Source organism: Pezoporus flaviventris, unplaced genomic scaffold (genome assembly GCF_033815535.1).
Source record: "Pezoporus flaviventris isolate CSIRO_AGI_PZ_B2104156 unplaced genomic scaffold, CSIRO_AGI_Pfla_v1 ptg000066l, whole genome shotgun sequence".
In the NCBI taxonomy this organism is placed as follows: Eukaryota; Metazoa; Chordata; class Aves; order Psittaciformes; family Psittacidae; genus Pezoporus; species Pezoporus flaviventris.
Genome location: NW_026892614.1, coordinates 21,821,821 through 21,844,392, shown reverse-complemented (window position 1 = coordinate 21,844,392; position 22,572 = coordinate 21,821,821). Strand labels below are relative to the sequence as shown.

The following is a 22,572-nucleotide window of genomic DNA, read 5'->3' as shown; positions in this document are numbered from 1 at the left end:
TCATGATCTTAAATTCCCTATTAAGCATGCACCTAAAGGGAAACAAATCTTGCTTGGCTTTTGTTCCAGTGCCTCACCACCCTCACAGTAGAGAACTTCTTCCTTATATCGAGCCTGAACTTACCCTGTTTAAGTTTAAACCCATTCCCCCTTGGCCTACTGCTACAGTTCCTGATGAAGAGTCCTTCTCCAGCATCCCTGCAGGCCCCCTTCAGATACTGGAAGGCTGCTATGAGGTCTCCACGCAGCCTTCTCTTCTCCAGGTTGAATAAACCCAACTTTCTCAGCCTGTCTTCATACCGGAAAATATTATATCGCGTCTATGCATTTTATTTCTTTTCATTTTGAACCCATCCATTTCCGTATTCATTTAAAGCTTTGAAGCACTGTCACACACATGCTAAGCATAGAGTTTTGCTGACATTCTAACAGATACTAAAAGACATTGGGTCCATCACAGACATCCCATGGGACAACCATCAAGAAAAGGAAAATAGACCACTTGAATCTAATTAATCTGCCATCTATGTGCACAGCTCCTTTACACATATAGAGGGACATATCCTGATGCTCTTGCCAAGTTCTCAGGGGAAAAGCTTTCAATCAATAACAACAATAGGTTTGATAAAGATCGCATAATTTGTCCTCAGATGTCAGCTTCACCACATTGGATGTCGGAAAAAAAACTTAAAGAAGTTTGCTAAGGAAACAGCTAAGCCAAATATGGGAACAAAATACACCTATTTCAGAAATGCCCTGACATGAAATATATCAACTCAACACCACCAGTCTCTAATAAATATCAATCTCACAGTTTTTCTAAAAACAGGCAGGCATCATCTATAGTCATTGCTTAGTCTGTAAGAGGCTAAGAGAGGCTAAACAAATGATCATTTCGCAAAAACCTTCAAATCAGAATTTTCAGAGACTGAGAAAAAACCTAGAGAGAAAGAGGTTTGAACTAGGAAATTCAAGTGTTTTAACTTGAAGAATTATTTTTTACTGACAGAGCAGTGAATATAGTTTAGCCAAATGTAACTTCCTTTTTATCTGTCAGACGCTAACACCACCAAGACCAGGGGTGTGCTAGGGTTGTTGGAAATTGCAGCTACCTGGAAAGAAGCACACACAGAGATCTGTCTTAGAACTCGTGAAAACCTAGGATGAGTCAATCTCTGGCTAAGCCTCTGGTGTCTAAGGACCAAAGAAGAGTGGCCTACGCCAGACACATACCTTCATGCTACAGGCACAGGAACCTTCCTACCAGTGGCAAGGGTAATCACTGTTAGTCTGTAACAGTCAAGTAAATGTTTACTGGGGGAAGACTTGAACAGTTGGCTCAACTCACCTTAAAGGGAGAAGCAGAACCACACCAACAATGTTCATGTACAGCACTGAGCAAACCTTTCCTTCTCTGCTTGCACTGAGAAAATTGCTGCTGCCACATTTATTTGAAAAAAACAGCCCAATACCCTGACCTCCTGAAACATGATGATGCTATTCCTTATTCAGAGAACAAGAGCTATTTTCACTTCTTCCACTGGGAAAAAACCCACGTAGTATTTAAAGAAAACAAAGTTTTGGCACCTAGCCATGACAAAAAGCCAAGACTAATACTATTTCCAACAAAACACTGGAATGCACTCTGCAAAACAGTGCAGTCCAGTGCATAGCAACTGTTGGTGGCCTTCCACCACAGCTAACTACATACTATTAGTGTTAGCTAGCAGTCATCCCAACCCTGGGCAATGGCTTGTCGTTCACTACCTCAGTTTCTAGCTTTGAAGCATTTTTAAGCAGACACACAAAATTGGAATCCTTCTAACGCTGTAACTTACTTTCTAAACCTTCCAAATCCCCCTCTCATGTTTTCATTTAATTCAGGGCATGCTGCAATTCCCTCTGATGAATACAGCAGGCATTAGGGAAATGCTGGAGAGCTTCATTTAATAGCTCCACATGAGACTGACCACAGTTGAATACAGCAGGGCAAAGATATGCCTGCCATGGTAAGTAACTGCCAGGATTGAAAGAAACAAATGAGGGGCTTTTTCATCCATGTATTGTGTGTGCTGCTAAAGAAAGGTGCATCACACCATCTGTGCTTTTTGAGGATCACAACTGAAAATACTATTTGTAATGAAATATTCCAAATGTTGGATTCAGGATTAATTTCTTCTGCCACTTCTTTATGTGTCGAATTAAACCATTCATTGACCTTAACCATCTATTAGTTTAAATGTGGACAGTTATCTAGGCATGTGAATAGAGGTTGTCTTAATGATAATGACAATTAAAGTGAATTTAGTTCAGGTAGAGTTCACAGTTCAGAACTGAAGCTGTAGGAGGGTAAATAATTGCACTTAGCCAATAATGCAATGCATGAGGTTCACAAAGCAAGAGCATCTTCATGCAAAACATGACCTTAAGCAAATACCAGCAATTAGCAGCCCTCTTTCCAATCCCCACCCACATTTTGATTACAAGAATGGAAAACAAAACAAAAAATCCCCACCCAAGAACAAAGCAGACTTGCACAAGTTGTCCAAAAGGTGTTCAAAATGTGCGCATCCATCTTTTAACAGTTTGTAAACACATGCAAGTACTTAAAGAAGAACAGTTTTAACTTGCAAAAGGCTACAGCCTGTTATTCTGCTGAGCTGCTCACCAAGCTTTCAGAGGTGATTACATAGGAAGCCCAAAAACTTTACTGACTTTTTGTAGTTAATCAAAGAGTACCTACACAATCAATGAATTGTGCAGGTATTTAATTATCTAGCCTTTCTACAGACAGCCGAGCTGCAGCTGGATGAAACCGAGTGGATACAGCCAAAAATTACACGTTTAGATAGGCAAAAGAACTTTTCATAATATAAACAGGAAAGCGTCTGGGTAGAATAAATCTGTCCCGCTGCTGCCCATTGGCATAGAGTTCCCATCCCCAGCATCATTAGCTGGTAACAAAATTCCTGAAGAGAAAGGACCAGAATCTGAATAAAGTTTCTAAGGTTAAAAATTCTTATCCAGATTACAGCCTTTTCCTTACTGGCACAACTAGGCACTTCCGAATGCTAAAGGCAGCATGAAAATTAAGAGGTCTGGAGTAACCATTGCTTTACTCTTCTGAGCCGATTGCTCACTGTGGAGATCTGACAAACATAATGCTTTACTCCATGCAAGCTGCTGTACTTCTGGGAAAGAGAAGCAGATGGTACACAAATAAGAAAAAATAAATAAATAAATAAATCTTGCAAGAACATAAGAGGGTATTAAATAAATTTTAAGTGTGAAACGTATGTTTAGCCTTAGATTCCCTCCCGTCCCATCTCACTTAGTAATTCTGAACTTCCTTTTGTTGCTTCTGTCTATATCCATTTGGTTTTGTAACTGTGCATGCAGAAAATGCAATTTGTGTTAAGAGGAAGAAAATCAGATGTACATCATACCTCTCAACTGACTGAACTTCAGGAGTATAACAAATTTCCACATATCAGCTGAAAGCTACAAATCTCATATGCACACAGACTTTGCAGCAACAACGTGAAGAAATACAGATTACTGTAGCTTGCTTTCACTGATAACTAAGCTAAGTCAAATCACTTTCCATATTACCTTCCTTCCACTGACCGAAAGTCAACTGTTTCACCATACAGATGCACACACATGGTTGAGCCTTTAAACTCAAGGCCTGGTGGCTCAGGTTGTGATTTCACAGTGAGTTTGAAGAGAGGTGAGGGCTACCACCAGAGAGAGTGGCTCTTCACCTCCACCCCATCTCTACCTACTCACTCTCACCTGCTGCGCTAGCATTCACAGTGGGCCACATCACCAAAATAATCTGTCTGAAACTAAACTAGGAGACAGACACATTTTCAGGTTTCATGCTCTAGCTCATCCACATAAGCTCAGCAGGACTCTTGCGCTGCTGAGGAAAAAAAAAAAGACCCTTTCATCAGTAGGCTCCACTTTTAGGCTAGAAATGACCATGGAATCCCACCTTTCACGGGGAGCTCATAAAACATGTAAAATTTCTACTTAAATACCAATAGGGCTTACAAAAGGATTCAGGAATCTATGTTCCGTTAAACCAATACTACTTGAAAAGGTTCGTATTAAAGAAAGCCATAGAATCTATTATGCAAATTAGCCTATGGTTAATTATTATTATATGCATAATTGCAGTATGTCTGCTTTCTTTCTGCTTTGCTGTCTTACAAGTAACAGTGAGAATTCTGTGTAACTTCAAGAGGAAACTTGTGAAAGTGTTGCAACTGCACAGCATAAAAACCTTCAAAAGACTTCTAAACCACAGTTAGTTCTACCCAAATACCTCAGTAAGACACTACACTATACCTACAGAAATAAAGTGAGTCTGGATAAATTAGAACATAGCATGAGAACAGTTGTCATCCTGTTTTTTAAATAGCTACTATGCAAAAGGAGTTATAATAGACTTCTTGCCTGGAAAGACAGGTACAAGACAGTGTAAGATCATGTTCTAGAGAATAAAACAACACAAGACACAAGAAAACAAGCCAAGAGACCCTAAATGCCTACTTCTACTTTTTTTTCTTGTAGAAGCCATCACAATGCTGGTCCACCTGTCATGAGGTGCCACAATAACGGTGATGGAAAAGTCAATGCTGCAGTCATAGGCGATGAGAACAGTGTACCCTATCCCTATAAAAGTCATCATTACCCACGTTCATTAAATACTGCTTTCTTTGAAATTACTGTACATAGCAGCAGAGTCCATTTCTAGTAACTGCTGCCAGGAAAAAGGCCATCTTCACTTGCCTTATTAACTCCAACCGCTATGTCTTGTTTGTGCATTAATGCGCTGACAGACAAAACATCACTAAAATCCTGCCTCTCCTTGACTCAGTGACAAAAATGCCATTAGTTTAATCACACAGAGATTTAACCCAAGTTACTTACAAATGCCTGAAAACATTGGGGGGAAAAGAGTTAGAAGGGCCAAGTAGTATTGACTAGTGTAAACTCACAGTTGCTTTGCACACAAGTAAACATATAATTAGTTAAAAAAACAAACCCAAAGAAAAGCAAGAAAAAAGCAAGTAACAGTAAAAAAGTAAAATAACAGCAGCTCACCTTTTGGGGGAGTGGTCCGTGGTCATCCAAGTAAGTGGAATTTCCTACAAAAAGCAGAAGAATTGAGATAAACAAAAGCCATCAAATGCAACTTCAAAACTTGCCAATTCATGGAGCCAGTGTATCCCTATCTCACTGGTTCTCTGGTGTTGACTAATTCAAGGAAAATAAATACCCTCTGCTTTACTTTCTGATTAACAAGAGAAAAACAAAACTAATTCATTTTGGCTACATTTGTGCTAATAGATTAGATGCACATTGTTATTTTAGAAAAAAAAATAAATGTGCCAAGGCAACTTTAATTAAATAACATGGCATTCAATTATTTGCATGACAAAAACTATCACCTGCATCCTTGTATATATTAAGCAAGTGAGCATAGTGAACTTCAAAGAGATTTCTTAAATAATGAAGCTTCAAGGCCTTAATCAGATTTTGGTCTGATGGAGTTCACAAGCATTCACCTATCTCCTAACACGTATTTTTCCCAACCTCCAAGATAGTTCTTTGCTCCCAAACAGCCCTGACCAAATGAGAGAGGTATTCTGCTGTAGTTACACCTGCCCTTTCCAGCATCTCTTTTAATTCTGATGAAAAGCTTCAGGAAAAAAAATTAAAAAAGCTCCTAAAATTTTTATGTGATCCATTCTTAGTTGGCTACAATAGAAAAGGCAACAATTTCTTTTTACCCATTACTAACAAACATACACTGACATATACAATACACCCTCCCACACACACTCATAGGCTAACTTCCGTGCAACTGTTCTTCTTGAATCCTTCTTAATCCTGAGCTTTCCCAACAGAAAGAAGCAGAAGATGATACCTTGCAGCCAGTCTGAAAGCTCCCCTAAGGCCACACATGCCTCTCCTTCCAGTCATTCTCCTACCAAAAGCAACAAAAATACCTCTGCTCTAACCTTACATCAGTACAGAGCATAAGAACCATTTGTACAAGTGCCTGCTAGATATCCAAAACTCACATGGAGGAGGACTGCAAAAATCACATCCCACTTCTGAGCGTCTCCGCCCCTGGGGTTTTTAATGGGCAGCAGATATTGCCTCCGGGGCAACACAGGCTAGTGGGAGTAAGACATAATTTCACACCAAATAGCTTTTCGATTGTCAATCTGGCTAATGGACACTGAGTCACCTTGGTTTTCGGAGTGCCAGAATTAAAAAGAGATTTCTGGATCCAGAAGGCAGGAAGGGGAAGTCTGTATGTGTGAATGTGATGAATTTCCATGTAAAATAAAAAGGTAAGCCCCAATACCCCAAACTTGTTCTTTTGCAGATGTATGTACCTTGATCTTGGAAGAGTTTGCACAACTACAAAAGCCTCAACATGTCTTGAGATGACCTTTTGATGGTCATCTCAGAACATGAATCATCTTCTGAAGCTTACCAGAAACCCTTATTTCTATACAGCTGACATAAATACCCATCCTTTGAACAACCCTGTTGATTATTTTAATGCCATAGATAATATGGCTGATTCCCTACATCCAGGGATAATCTCTATTATCCATTCCTCTGATCCAATTCTAATTGCCAAGAAAGTGATTCACTTCCCAGACTGCTAACATAATTATGTATGGCTTTCCAATAAAGTAGCTTCTCCATGCACAGTGATAGGGACTTGAAAGTAAGCATTTCAGGAAAACCCAGTTACACCTGGGAGGGAGGCAAGGAAAGCTCTTGGTACCTCTCCTTTCATATTAATTCAGAATTTAACTTCCCTGTAGATGAGGCTGTTACTGTACCGTTCATAGCAACTTCCTTCTCTTTGTAATTAAACAATACTGGCACTGTTGTTGATAAAATAACTCTTATGGTTTTCTCACTGTGTTAGGAAAACTCTTTCATCTTGTTCCATGCTAGAATAAGTGATGCTTGCTAAAAAGCATGTTTGTGGTCTAAAGCAGTTAACACATTAGAAATGCCATAAACACTATATGAAAACTATTTATTTGTTAAAAAGGAGTAACAAAACTCTGAGTTTTATAATCAGTATTAAGAGAGATACATTAATACTCATTTTTTTCCTCATCTCCCCAAAACCCAGGCAGTTTTTACTTATCTAAATAAAAAGGAATATTAACTACATATATACATACATATATATAAACTATATGTTTAGGAATGGCTCATTTATCTGTAGAGAAGGATTTGAATTACCACCTTTTCTTGAGGAAACAGATCATCACAGTCATAGTTTACACTATCTTATACAGCAGTGTCAAAAGTGTCTGAGCCATATTACAGACACCTTTTTGAGATATTCTTTAAAATTAAGGAGCCAATAACTGAAGCAATTTCACATTTCTGTATCAGTATCAGTAACCTATATTATTAGCACATGTATTGCATTTTCCTTCCTTTTTGTTTTTTAATGTTTGAAATTACATCAAAATATCCCTGTCCTTGAACATTTACCCTATAGGTTTGATTTCTGTTCTCAGAAAGTTGCTAGTTACCAGTTAAATACTACACCATTGGCCCATTTTATAAAAGGTCTTTTTCATGATAGTTGCTTGCTCAAATCCAGAAACAACTAACAGTGGTATAAGCAAATTGCCAGACAGATAAAAGCGATCACAGAAATTAAAGAGTACTGATTTGAAACACTGTCAGAATAACTTGCAAATTAAGAGCAGAGGAAGGAAAGCTGCACACATTTCCGACATACTTACGCTGCCCTAAATGCCATGTACTCAGCTAGCTCCCTTCGCCTGCCAGGTCTCCTTCAGGCATATGAAGCAGAGCTTCTCAGCATCCCCAGCATGCCACACCAATTCAATAGTCTCAATCCTTCTGTGTTTAAGTTTAAAATAAGTATTTGTTTTCTTTCAGTAATAAAAGCAAAACCTTTTGCTGTATGATTCATACCTACCCTAAGTTAAAAACCACTACAATAGCTCAACAAATCCAGCTGTGATAGAGTGGAGCAGCTGGCTGTGGGGTACACTGGCCAGATCCTTAACCCCAGAAAGCCCTGCACGTGCTCTCACTGCTCATCGCATCATCGAATTGGGCTTGCTTCCATCCTGCTTGCAAAACAATGGCCACGCTACAGGAGCCCTAATGCATGAAGAAATATCCTGGAAAACATGCACCTAGGTCAGAATCTTTCTGCAGAAAACCTTCAGGAAAGATGATCACTTTCTAACAGAAGAAGAGACCAAGAAAAGCTTATTAAGCATGATTCCCGATTTGGGTATTTACAGATCCCATGAGCTTAAGACAGGATCATAGAATCATAGAATCGTTAGGGTTGGAAAGGACCTTAAGATCATCTAGTTCCAACCCCCCTGCCGTGGGCAGGGACACCTTACGCTAAATCATATCACCCAAGGCCTCGTCCAACCTGGCCTTGAACACTGCCAGGGATGGAGCATTCACAACCTCCCTGGGCAACCCATTCCAGTGCCTCACCACCCTAACAGGAAAGAATTTCCTCCTTTCCTCCTTATATCCAATCTAAACTTCCCCTGTTTAAGTTTTAACCCATTCCCCCTTTGTCCTATCACTACAGTCTCAAATGAAGAGTACCTTCCCAGCATCCCTATAGGCCCCCTTCAGATACTGGAAGGCTGCTATGGGGTCCCCACACAGCCTTCTCTTCTCCAGGCTGAACAGCCCCAACTTCCTCAGCCTGTCTTCATACGGGAGGTGCTCCAGTCCCCTGATTATCCTCGTGGGCCTTCTCTGGACTTGTTCCAACAGTTCCATGTCCTTTTTATGTTAAGGACACCAGAACTGCACACAATACTCCAGGTGAGGTCTCACAAGAGCAGAGTAGAGGGGCAGGATCACCTCCTTTGACCTGCTGGTCATGCTCCTTTTGATGCAGCCCAGGATACGGTTGGCTTTCTGGGCTGCGAGCACACACTGCTGGCTCATGTTCATTTTCTCATCAACCAACACCCCCAAGTCCTTCTCCACAGGGCTGCTCTGAATCTCTTCTCTGCCCAACCTGTAGCTGTGCCTGGGATTGCTCCGACCCAGGTGAAGGACCTTGCACTTGGCATGGTTAAACTTCATGAGGTTGGCATCAGCCCAACTAACAAGCATGTCAAGGTCCCTCTCGATGGCATTCCTTCCCTCCAGCATATCAACCGAACCACACAGCTTGGTGTCAGTGGCAAACTTGCTGAGGGCGCACTCAATCCCACTGTCCGTGTCAGCGACCAAGATGTTAAACAAGATCGGTCCCAACACCGATCCCTGAGGGACACCACTTGTTACTGGTCTCCAGCTGGACATTGAGCCATTGACCACAACTCTTTGTGTGTGGCCATCCAGCCAGTTCTTTATTCACCGAGTGGTCCATCCATCAAATTGATGTCTCTCCAATTTAGAGACAAGGATGTCATGTGGGACAGTGTCGAACGCTTTGCACAAGTCCAGGTAGACGACATCAACTGCTCTACCCCTGTCCATCAGTTCTGTAGCCCCATCATAGAAGGCCACCAAATTGGTCAGGCAGGATTTCCCCTTAGTGAAGCCATGCTGGCTGTCACCAAGCACCTTGTTGTTTTTCATGTGCCTTAGCATGCCTTCCAGGAGAATCTGCTCCAAGATTTTGCCAGGCACAGAGGTGAGACTGACTGGTCTGTAATTCCCCGGGTCATCCATTTTCCCCTTCTTGAAAAAGGGGGTTTTATTTCCCTTTGCCACTTTCATACATAGAGAATACATATCAGACTAGTTTAGTTTAAAAACAAAAGAAAAATTCAGCATTATGTATTTGCAACAACAAAGAAATACCAAAGTAAAGCCAATCTATGAACTACTGCCTAGAAAGAGATGACAAAACAATACAAGAAAAACAGTTGCACAGTGAAAATCAGGAACTTAATGAATACAACAAGCACCAAAACCACTGTTCGTAAGTTCAAGCGCTTAATTACATCAACATGACAAGCTTATCTAAGATGGAGAACATTATTATGCAGCTTTTTTAAGCTCTGGTACAGATTGCATGTGTTTGACGTGACTAAGTGCCACAAGAAGAAAAAAGGCTTTCTGTCATGGAAATGATAAAGCGATAGGTCATCTTTCCTCATTAAGAATCTAGTCCATTGCCCAAAGTAACAGATGTCATTACATTATTAGGATGACTTCTCTGCAGTCCTTTAATGAAGCTTAGAAAAACTTAGTAAAGACATCGTTGCTTGTCTGCTGCCTAAGACACTTCTAGAAGTACTTTTTCTCCTCCCTGTAGAGTGGTGTTTATTCTTTAAAAAAAAAAATTTTCTTTCTTGCATGTTCTGTCTTCCTGTAATAGTGTGAAAGTCTAAAGCCTTAGAAACAAGTCAGAATAAATTAGTCTCAGAACAGGGGTATTATGCATTCCACAAACATGTTCAAAGAGCACACTTGAGCATAGCCTCCTCCAATCTCTGTCAGGAGAGGAAAAAAAAAAAACCTAAAAAAAAAGGAATTTAGCTTTATTACAGAACATGGTGAATGCATGGAAGCAGTCCAATTTTTCTATAATTTATTATCTTTGAGGTTAAGTGAATCAGCTGTATGCAAAATCTTTGGGGAAACCTTGTGGTTATGTTCCCTTTTTCTTGGAATCATTTAAGTGTGGGGGTTTTGCTTGAAGCAAGCCAAGTTTATACAGAGAATGATGGTCAGCCACCAGGATTAAAGGACAAATATTACTGTGTCCAGTTCAGAACCACGGAAAACAAGAATAACTGCAATCTTGGAACAAAAACTTTCCAAAAAATGACTGGGGAGTACGGGAAGAGGTGGTGAATGAACTTATGTATGAACTAAGGACCCTTAGATAGCAACTGAAACAGGATCACTCCATTAGAACAACTTAGATATCATGCAGAAAGAACTGAGTAGAGATGAGGGGAGAAAGCCAACATGGAAAATGTGGTGTTTTGACTGTTTTCCTGGAGCAGCGTTTTCCCTTGTTGGGAATCACAAGCAGCAGTCTAAGGGAGCTGGGATCCAATTACTGCCAAATTCAATGTGTCTTCTGAAAATCCTGCTTTGTTCTCTTCTCTTGGTCATCACTGCAAACTTCCAGCTGCCAATGCAGCCTTTACTGACATACCATCACTTAGATCATCTGACTTCTAATGGAAACGAACAGTCTAATAGTTGTCTGATGAGTCTTCCAGTCTGGAAATCAAGGCTTTGAAGAACAACTTCCCCACCAAGCACCCCTAATCATTAAGAAGTGCACCTTCAAAATAAACAAAAGTACCAGTGAATAAGGGTCAGTTCTGCTCTGCTTCCAGACAAAAAATTGTTTAAGCAAGAAACTGGAAAACCAGCCACACTGAAATCAGTTCATGGCTCCCCAGTGCTTGTTATCATTTTATTCTATGCAATTTCCTTGCTCTTTCCACCAAAAATAATTTCCCGCTACAGAAAACACTGGGGAGATGCCGCCAGTAACAGTGTTAACTAGAACACGATGCCCGTGGCTGGCAAAACATATCCAGACCAGACAGGACTGCCAGAAACAATAACTGGGGGTGGTTTCTGCAGTTTATTCTCAGCATCCTGCATTTTATATGTGTGTAACAGTTGACTTCCTTAGAAAATGCACTGATTTTTAAACATCTGCAATAGTAAGATGTTCTTAGTCATCATGTCACGGAGCCCTCTGTGGTCCAAAGGCAGGAAGGGGGCTAGGGACTACAACTTAAAAACTAGCAGCTCAGCAGAACAACTGCGTTCAGCTCATACCCAGCCTGAAAGGAAAACCCAGCTATTGCTGAGGTCAGCATAGCCATTTTAGCTTTAACAGAGGGAACAGTTTCAGAGGTGTGCAGAGATTAACATTGCAAAACACTGCAAAACTCCACTGACCAATCTGCACCGGAACACAAAGTGACTTACTGCAACTTCTCCCATCATAGTTAAAGGCTCTGTACCTACAATTGGTTTCCTTTGTGGATGACCGTCAAAATTTTCATTTTGACCATAAAAAAAAAATGAATAAGCTTTTTTTAAAAAACAACAAACCAACCCAAAAGCATTCCAAAATGGATTTTTCTGCTTCCTTTCTTGCCTTTTAAAACATTTTGGTTATCCTTGATCTTTTAAATCGTAAATATCAAAACAACCCAAAACCAAACCCACACATTTAGTTCACCCTACATTACTGCATATAATGAAGCAAAGAAGCTGGAATATGACAAAAATTCTATTTAGCTTTATTAGCCAGTGAAATGAACCCTGGAAACTTCATTAAGTTATAATTCACATTTGTTTACCTATCAGTTTTGCACTTTAACACAATTAGGAGAGAAACTGGCACACGTAAGTACGGTTTTTGAAAATTTACCGGTAATTCTCCATATGTCATCTATATCGAAGTACCACTAGAATACAGATACAAAGGGTTTCAATTAACAGTAGGTTCTACAGTAGGTTCTAAACCAGCACAGAAAATACATCAGAGAAAGATTCTAAATGATGAAAAATACCTTTATGAAAACAGATATTAAATAATACTGACTTTCTGTATACTTAGTTTGCCCAAATCTATTAGTGTTCCTATTTATATGCTTACATGCTCTTAATATACTGAAGACTAGAGTGTTAACTTGTTCTATAGATCAATTTCTTAGAAAAAACATCCACATTAACTTTATTTGCTACATTTAAACGTATTTAAATGTATAATTCCTAAATAAGAAGTCCAAAACTTTCAGAAGTTTAGTTCAACTAAAGAAAAAAAAAAAGCCAAAAGTTCTGATGTGATCCCGTCTACCCAAATCATGTGATCTAGAGCAAGCAACATGATGGAAGTACCGCAGACATTGGGTTTATTGGTGGTATTCCTAGGGCTTTTTGTTTTTACTTCTACCCTCCAATGACAGGCTTTCCAGCCTGTAATTCTATGAGATTAAAGACCCATTTTAATAAATATTTAGAAATGTTGGCTATATGAAATTGAATCTAAAAACTGAGCAACTTGGCTCTTGGCTAAAACTGCTCTCAAATAAGTAGAAAAATCCTTCCCTCTTACAAACAAAGACAGACCTAGGTGGTCTGACATCACAGCGTTCATGATCTTCCTACTACAAGCAGCCACATTGTGTATTTGTCCTATATACATATCAAGCAGAAGAATATTTTGCTCCAAAATTCTTGCAGGGAGATTTTTCCTAACCCCTAATTGTCAGACAATCTAATCTTCGTTCTGGAAGTCTTCCATGACCAGTTCACACCAGCTTTTTACTTGTACCTGCCTTTAATATCCAGAAGTCTTCATGGCCCAATCTATACTGGCCCTAGCCGAACGTACCTACAAACAGCACTTATCCTCTGCGTTGCTCGTTCTTAGCCCCTTTCTACTCCTCTAAACTTTTCCCCGCCCTTCTCAGAGGTATCTGCAGGTTCAGTCATCCTTTCTGCACCTAACAGCAGCACACTGCCTGTCCAGTTACCACTGGTGAGAGGCTGACTGCTGTCCTCCTGGGTCTGGCATGCAAAGCAGAGAGGTGTGGGCAGGACAGGGGAAGATCCGTATTAGGTATGGCCCTCCTCCTGCAGAGAGAGGAGAACCCAGAAGACAAAGCTACTCAAAAATCACAGATTCTCTCTGAATTGTGTGGTTAAGCCTTGCTTCAACGCACCATATACATAAAGCTAACAAGCATTTCACAGTGTAGACAGGTGTTTCATTTTATTGTTTCTTTTTCAATAAACTGCTTTATTACAACTGGGGAAGGGGGGGAAGGGGACAGGGGAAATCAACTAATAAAACCAGCTTCAACAAGTATTTCCCTGCATTCCATTAAGACAGTGCAGAGAAAACCCAATGGCCAAAACACAGAAAGTGCCATTAAGCCAAATTTTATTCAAATGTGTTTTGCAATAAGAACAAACACTGAGACCTATCTCTGAAGCCAGGTAGCTCTTTACTAAATTCACTTCAATCCCCCTTAATCTGTTCTCTATCCTCACTCTGCTTTTCAGCCGGTTCTCAAATTCTGCTTTCTAGTATCACACAGCAAGCAGATGCTGGTTAAATATGGGGTCTTGCTCCCCTCCCCACCCCCTGAATATTTTTATCCTTTCTGCCACAAAGCATATCAGCTATTTTGTAAATACCTGTGTTATTTTCCTGCAAATGAAGCTCTTCAACATTTAAGGGGCAAGTTGTGAAAAGCTCATAGTTTGGCTGCTAAACTGCCACTCAGTGAAGTCACACAAAGACTGGTCTCCTACTTCATTTTCTAACTGGCTAACATGACAGTAGTACTGGAAACTGTGTTAAATTATAATGGCTGAATACAAAAACGATCAGTGTAGCACAGAAAATAGCAAATTAGAGAGCAGTTAGAAACATCTGACATGTGGAAATAAGCTAGACTTAATGACATCCAGGTAACGTATTCTGGAAACTGCCTGTGGCAGGCTGCATTAACAACTATCTCAGAGAATTAAGAGGGAAGGAATGAGTGAAAATCTGGCTGAAAAACAATACTCTGAAAGTAGTTAGCAAAAACCAACACTCAAACTGGAAACAGAAAAATGTGTCAGAAAATCAGGGGGATGAGGACTGGCCGCTAATGGAGATCACCAAGAGTGGATTAGGCATCTGGCAGGAATGATCCAGGTGCTGCCAGGCTGCTTTAGAATAGACAGGCAAATTACACCAGCTCCTATTCCAGCCCTGCTGTTTTTAATTATTTATTATTTTTTTCTTTTAAATTAAGCAGACTTCCCCTGGCTGTTGCTCTAGGTCCCATCACTCAAAATTCTCACTCATGACCTGAAGAAATGCATTACAGAGAACTGGTATTACATTTGATAACAGTACCAAATGAAGGGATCTGATGTGCTGAAACTCCAGGGCCAACATAGAAATACAATGATTAGTTAAAGAAACGGTCTGAAAACACAAGATGCAATTCAATAAAAACAAGCATAGAAATTTCAACTCGCCTAAGAGCAACATCTTCATAAAAGCAGAACGGAAACATAGGGGAAACTGCAGAAAAGAGCATGGGGAGAGATGATGGGAGGTGAATACCAATTCCCTTCCTTTGCATCAGTCTGAGCACTCTGTGAAAGCTTATAGCTTCACTAGCTTGGCAAGAAGACTGTTTTAATCAACTGTCATATGAAGAAACTTTTTAAAGCTTAGGGTTACTCTGTTTCCTTGTTTTCCTCCCAAGTGATAGACAGGTGTGACAGTATCTGCAGGCCGTTTGCCTTCAGAGAAATGTTTCTTGCTTCTACCCTGTGGAACACATGATACAAAGGAAGGAACACCGCGGGACAAAAGATGATGGCAGGACCATGACATTTCCCCTTTCAAGGTGCACGCTCTCCCCTGCACAGAGAGCAGCACACCAAGTGCAGGAGAAATCTCTCTGCGCATGTGAAATACAGGACGGCAGCTCCACAGATAAGCCTTCTCTCTAAAAGGCTCTCCTTACCGAAGTGACAACAATTTGAAGGTGATGTTGAGGGCTGGACAAAGGACATAATGATGAAGCTTCAATGAAGACCCTGTCACGTGTGAGGCCTCTTAGTCTCACTTAACTCTGCTTTTCAGGCTCCAAGCTCCAGGGAATCTGTATCTGACCAGACACCTTCTCAGATGATACCAGTCTCAAGAGTTTCCTATTACATCCATACCAGACATCAGAGCTCTGCTTTTTTTGCATGACGTTTTTCCAGGGACAAGGATTTTATTATATAAACCTAACCCAACTTGCAGGGTTTATTCCTGTCCATTGCATTTCTACAGATAGTTTCAGATACACTACACTTCCCCCCCAGCACAGGCAATCTTGGAAAACAGCAGGTCAATGAATTCTGGAAAACACACAGCTGGCAAGTCACCAGTTGGTCAAGGAAGAAGTTTATTATTAGTATTATTAAGTACTACACTGCAAATGCTATCCAGAAAGGGTTGTTTGTTGGGCATTTGGTTTGAAGCTCCTGTCCCTCGAGGAACATTTCCGAGAAGATGCCTAGGTCTGTGGGCTGACCCCAGCAGCACCTTCCTAGCAGAGAAGGATTGAACACACTTCACAGCCAACTGGTCATATAAAGCTCTAAAGAATTATTCATGTTTGTATAATGATAAAGCCAAATGGGTTTTCCTTGCATGTGCTTTTCGCAACATCGCTTGAGTCATACGGTTGCTATGATTTTGTCACACTTCTTTAGAGGCAGCTGCATTTACAATAATGGACCCCCCATATGAGGAAGCCTGCAGGCTTGAACTCCGTCTGCACAGCTTTCTACTTTCTTCACAGTTCAGGTTCTTTTTCTATCTGATCTCAAATAGAATGACAAAGTAAAAAAAACTTTTTACAAGTCTATCTCATTTTCCCCTTCTACCATTTTTTTTGTGCCACATGAGAATCACTGTAAAACTCTTCACTATACTTACAAAGCTCTGGAAAAGCAAGAGCACTCTATGTAAGAAGTGGCTATCATTATATAGCTTTCTTCTCCGAAGATAAAAAAAAAAAAGTAATTAAGAAAATCACAACCTGTTTAACCATTATTAGCTTCCCATCCTCAAAAGGCTTGAAAGGCACAAAACTGGAAGTAGCACTTCTTGCCAAGGTCTGTTAGAAGCTTATAACTGCAAAACAGAACATGTAAGTAGGTCAGATAAGGAACATAATGTACCTGAGCTATTTCTTCTTTATGACACATTAGCATAAAGTTTTATTAATCTGAATTACAAAAAAAAATTCTAACTCTTCAGATATTTATTTTAGACTTCAATATGATTTAATACAAATATTTTCCATTACTATAAATGCTCTGGCCAAACTGCTCAATTTTCACAATATACAGTTACTGGCTTTTGTTCATGAAGACATTTTAACTCCATTCTACCCCTGTCTCAAACGGATGCATTTGAGTCATGAAAAGACTTCTCAGTGCAAGTGTTCTATATTTTAGGAACTTCTATATAGAAATTGCATGTTTAAAAATAAGAGGCAAGATCTATCAACCACAAAGCACTGGCCTTGGTTTAAACCTGCCCTGCCATTACAGCACCCTTTGATCTCCTGCAACTATTAAAGGACAGGATTAACCCCATTCCTGTCATTCCAACCCCTTGCAATACATAACTTCTACTTCATAATTTAGCCTTCATTGAGAAAGAATCAGTACACAAAACAGACAACTTAAAACTCAAGTGTCTTTGAAAGAGGTTTCTTTTACAAAGCAGTGCAAGTACCAGAACAAACATCACGATTTCTAGAAAGATGACTTTTCCTGCTGCCTTCTGCCTCATTTCTCATGATTTTTAACAAGATTCATACCCATTTTTGTACATGATTTTTTAAGATTCATTTGTAAACTTTCTGTAGAAAACCCTACGAAAAAATAATTGAATGTACTGCTATAAAAGCTTTTGCTTTTCAAAATCTAATGCTGTTATTACTGAAGCCTAAGACCCACTGTGCATATACAAAGCTTACCTGTATGGAAGAGACAACACAACCCTTACAACTTTCATCAATTCATAAATGTATCCAGCAGCAAACATAAGTATGTAGTGATGGTTTTTCCCATATTGTAAACAGCAAAAATATGGCTATTACCTATCAAGCATTTGATATGCTTTCAATTTTCCAAAGTTTCAGTGAAAACATTTGCAAAAATAACAGACATATGAAGAGTTTTCAGATGTATTAACTGATTCCAACCGTAAGCTCTTCAATGACTAAAGCAGTGTCTTGAAAACATCAGCAATAACAGGTTATAGGTTAACATATTTATGTCAAAAAGATAACTACACCTTATGCAATGTCATACAACCACACAAGCAGTCCAGGTTTCATCAATCTCAGCACAATTCTTCAAATTGGCATTATTTCTCTCATGCTTTCCACCTGTCCCAGAAAGATACGCACTTTCTATATATACAACTAACCTAACTGCTGAGGAGTTCAACTCAGTTAAGGTACTACTAATGTCTAAAATGCATTTTAACTCATTTGGACAACTGTTTATTTGGTAGTGCTCTTGGGCGCTTTGACCGTACTCATGAACGCTGAGATGCAAACATTCACTACTGGTAACAATTACTGAGGCGTGCTCTTTCTTTTTATATCATTTTCCTGTGTTTTATTTAGCTTGGAGAACCACATCAGGATGTCACCACTAAGATGTGGCAGTTTAATAGATCTCTAACCGCCACTCACCAGCCCTCCTGCAGACCATGCTTCTTACAAGAGACATCTTAAAATATATGAAAAACATCTGTGCTGTGTAGACTGTAACAATATAGTAGCCATTATCTAAATTGAGCTTCGCAGAGTACACAGGCACTAGAATTTATTTTTGCTCTGTCTACATATAGCTATATAACTCTGTATCAGCAACAATCTCTGCTTTGCTTGAATGGTTGAGAGACTCTTAACCGGTATGAACTTAGCTGTTTAAAAAAATTAAACCAAAGATATTCATATTGGCACATACTAGAGGATAGTATAACTTAGGTGTATTATTGCATTTTATTACTAGGCGGTGTATTATTTTTAGGACATGCCTAACAGACTTCACTGTAAAAGTAACGATGCTTTTTTTAGTGCTACAGCTTTATAGCAATACTTTTAAACTTTTGCTGGAAAGTGAGAATAGGCTTTTTGTTCTAATCATATAGCAGGTAGAGTGGTGTAATTCTACAACATTTCACAAGGTCATTTCAGTGACAGTATTTCATTTCTACAAATTTCCATCAACCTTGGCTGAGATACAGAATAAAGAAATTGCAGCATACTGAAATTAACATTCAGATACATGAAAAATGCAATTCTTCATTCTTTATTCTGTATTATACTCTATGTTTCTCAGAAATATTACATTTGGTCACCAATCATGATAGAAAAATCTAATCTGAGAATCGGACTATCATCTCCAGACACAGAAACAATGGTCTGCCATGTAAAAATTATCAGGACAGACAGACAACAATGTAGACGGTGCCTAGTACCAGTATTAGTTACTCACGGAGAATCTAACACTTCTGTGGATTGCCCTGACCTCTGATCCAAAGACAAAGGGTACTTTCTGATCAATACTGAACTTCCCTTCAAATGGACTCCTGTGGGAAAGGGACTCTATTTCAAACAACACCCAAAAATCAGTATAATGCCAAAACCAAATTTGTTTCAATCTCAATGCAGCCTTCATGCTTTAAAGGAGCCCATTCAACTGAGCAGCACTGTCACAGCAGCAGACACACTCAATTATGCTCCTCTACTATGAACACAAAATAACCTTTTGACAATGGTTGTAGCAGATTGCTCAGGGCTTCAGTATTTGGCCCTACAATGCTCTAGGCTTTGGGACACGTGTCAGGACCTTTGTAGCATTATTTTCCTCTTTAGCCTTCAAAAATTCACCTCAGACTTCCTACCACAAGTCATATTGTTCCAGGCCTCGACATCCTTATGGATTGGCTATCAGCAGCTCTCATGCTATGGTCAGCCAAAGTGTCAGCTCCTCAGCTCCCCTAACTCCAAACAAAATACAGCTGTGAAAATACCTCCTCTCTGCTGCCGCTGCAACTTCACACAAGCTGTTTAAGAGGTCTCCACTGTTTTCTTCTTGTTTCCCACAGCAGTTTCCACTGTATTACATTATTACATTATTTACTAATCAAGAACCTGCCAGAACTTACTTTTGTCAAACATTAAGAAACAATGCGATTCCCCTGGCTGCCTTCTCAAAGCAGTGCATTATGTTTTACTTAAATTAAACCAAATTGTTAAATGAATAAAAAAAATCAGCCTGAGACAGACTTCTGGCACTGAAAATATACCAGTCCAAACTACTGAAGATTAAGAAGCTGAAAATGGGACCTTAAGGAGGGAAAACTGCAGTACAAACCTTGACAAAATACCATGGCACTGGGATTACCAAAATTTATATGTCAGAAGACACCGGAGTATTTACTCAGGCTGAAATGTGAGTTCCCAGCCAAGGCACAAGCAATAAAGTGCTTCAAATTACTCAACTGGGCCCAGAGCTCCTACTCCCATGCCAGGCAGCTTTCCTCCCTTCCTCGCAATCCTTCCTTAAGGTAAGACAAAACAGTGTTACGCTGTCATGATTTAACCCGGCAGGCAGCTACACACACAGAGCCACTCACTTGCTCTGCTCCACCTCTCCCACCCCTCCTTCCCGAGTGGGATGGGGGAGAGAATTTGGGAAAAAAAAGTAAATCTGTGAGTTGAGACAAAGTTTAATAGGAAAGCAAAGGAGGGGGGTGGGGAACGATAAAAGAATATGCAAAACAAGAGATGCGCAATGCAATTGCTCACCACCCACCTACCGATGCCCAGCCAGCTCCCAAGCAGTGGTGCCAGCCAGCCTTCCCCCCAGTTTATTGCTGAGCATGAGACCATGCAGTGTGTGATATCCCTTTGGTCAGCTGGGGTCAGCTGTCCCAGCTGTGCCCCTTTCCAGCTCCTTGTGCACTCCCAGCCTGCTCACTGGTGGGGTGGTGGTAGAAGCTGAGAAGTCCTTGACTTCTGAGCACTGCTCAGCAACAACTAAAACAGTGTGTTATCAACATTATTCTCATACTAAATCCAAAACCAGCACTGTACCAGCTACTAGGAAGAAAATTAACCCTAGCCCAGCCAAAACAAGGACACACCTCAAACATTAACAATTTTTTTCAGTCATCTTAGAATCCAGATCACTGTTTGACATAATTCCATAAAGAGCCATTATAGAAGTAAACTGATCTAAAAGCCCTGCAAAGGGTTATTTTAGTATGATGGTTATTGGAAAGCCATGAGAGCAACTGATGAAACAAGTTTACACCAGTAATGCTTGCAGGATTAAGCCTTCAGACTAGCACCTCTTTGGAAAGAATGTAATAAGTCTTGTAACATGCTCACGTAGGGCCCAGCACTCACTAACTTCACAATCAACTAAATACATCAAGTTTCCAACATCACTAAGAGTTTATCATTCATGTAAGTCCAGGACTTTACATACTTTCACATTTTTTTTTACTCTTTCTTTGACATGTAAATAAGAACTGCATTTAGTTTCTAAGAAACCATGAAATATGCTGCTATTTTAACTCATGGAAACTGTAAGGAAGAGGCATAAATACAGTGCCGTCAGCTGGAACATGTGGTGAGTGAGCACAAACAGGATTTTGCAAAGGCAGCTATATGAGGCTTATATAAAACTACACAATTTTACAGCAAGATGCAGACTCCTACATACCACCCTGAGTTGAAACCAGAGTAGTTGGGTTACCATCTTTTAAAACAAACGGCCTGGTGCATGAATCACAGGAAAAATCACAAGGAAACCAGTGCACACGCTGTCCTTATTAGAATGGAATCATAGATTATTCTACATATAATCTTCATGGGAAGAAAAGCAACTTTGTACTTGACTTATCCTGTCATATTTAAACTACTATATTTCTGCTTGGGCTGGGAAGGATGCCAGCAGGCTCAGCATACCCTCTTCTGCCACCTTCAGTCATGGAAAAGATTTCAGGGCTTTCTGCTGCTTTCTAGCACTCAACAAACCATAATTTGGAGGATACTCTCCCTTTTTATTAGGCAGCTGAATGACAGGATACATTTTCACTATGTATTCTCATGGCACTTGCTGAAAGTTTAGTCAAATTTTAAGTACCATGACTGAAAGCTATTAACTAACCAAAGTCAACCTTTATGAATTCCTTAGAGGAAGGAAAAACAAACAGAAACACAGATATCAGCACCTCATCACTGACATTGCAGTCTCAGCCCTATGCTGCAGTCTCCTTGGCTACTCTGGCAGCTGGGCTGCTGCAGGTATATGTATCCATGGAAAAGCCCAGACCTCATGCAAAATGTCAGCCTTGCTTCAAGGGGTTGGGCCACATCCTCAACCTCTTCCGCCATCACTGCTGAGTCTGGGAGCACTACCAGCAACAGCAGGACCACTTTGTTTAAGTTATATGTCTCCTGAGTTTGAGAGACTTGTGTTCACAACTGCCAATAACCACAGCTCCTGGGAATCACAAGCTTTGATTTAGACTGTAGAATCATAGAATCACTTAAGTTGGAAAAGTTCTTTAAGATCTAGTCCAACCATTAACCTAGCACTGCCAAGTCCACCACTAAACCATGTCCCTGCAAGTCCCCTAGATACTTCCATGGATGGTGACTCCACCACTTCCCTGGGCAGCCTGTTCCTATGCTTGACAGTCCTTTTGGTGAAGAAGTTTTTCCTAATATCCAGTCTAAACCTCTCCTCATGCAACTTGAGGCCATTTCCTCTTGTCCTATCACTTGCTGTGTGGGAAAAGAGACTGACATCCACAGTGCTACAACCTCCTTTCAGGTAGTTGGAGAGAGCAATAAGGTCTCTCCTGAGCCTCCTTTTCTTCAGACTAAACAACCCCAGCTCCCTCAGCTGCTCCTGCAAAGACTTATGCTCTAGACCCTTCACCAGTTTTATCGCTCTTTG

The 22,572-nt window shown here is 40.1% G+C and overlaps 2 protein-coding genes across 2 annotated transcripts in view; both read right to left on the bottom strand.

Moving 5' to 3' along the window:
* The window catches only part of TAB2 (TGF-beta activated kinase 1 (MAP3K7) binding protein 2), a 313,346-nt gene that overhangs the window by 247,536 nt on the left and 43,238 nt on the right, over nt 1-22,572 (bottom strand). The gene's annotated exons all lie outside the window — the stretch shown is intronic.
* Nucleotides 1-22,572, bottom strand: part of UST (uronyl 2-sulfotransferase) — a 168,155-nt gene that overhangs the window by 102,379 nt on the left and 43,204 nt on the right. Inside the window, exon 2 of the mRNA XM_061471522.1 lies at nt 5,113-5,156. Within this exon, the coding sequence (XP_061327506.1) occupies nt 5,113-5,156 (44 nt within the window). The remainder of the gene's footprint in view (nt 1-5,112; nt 5,157-22,572) is intronic.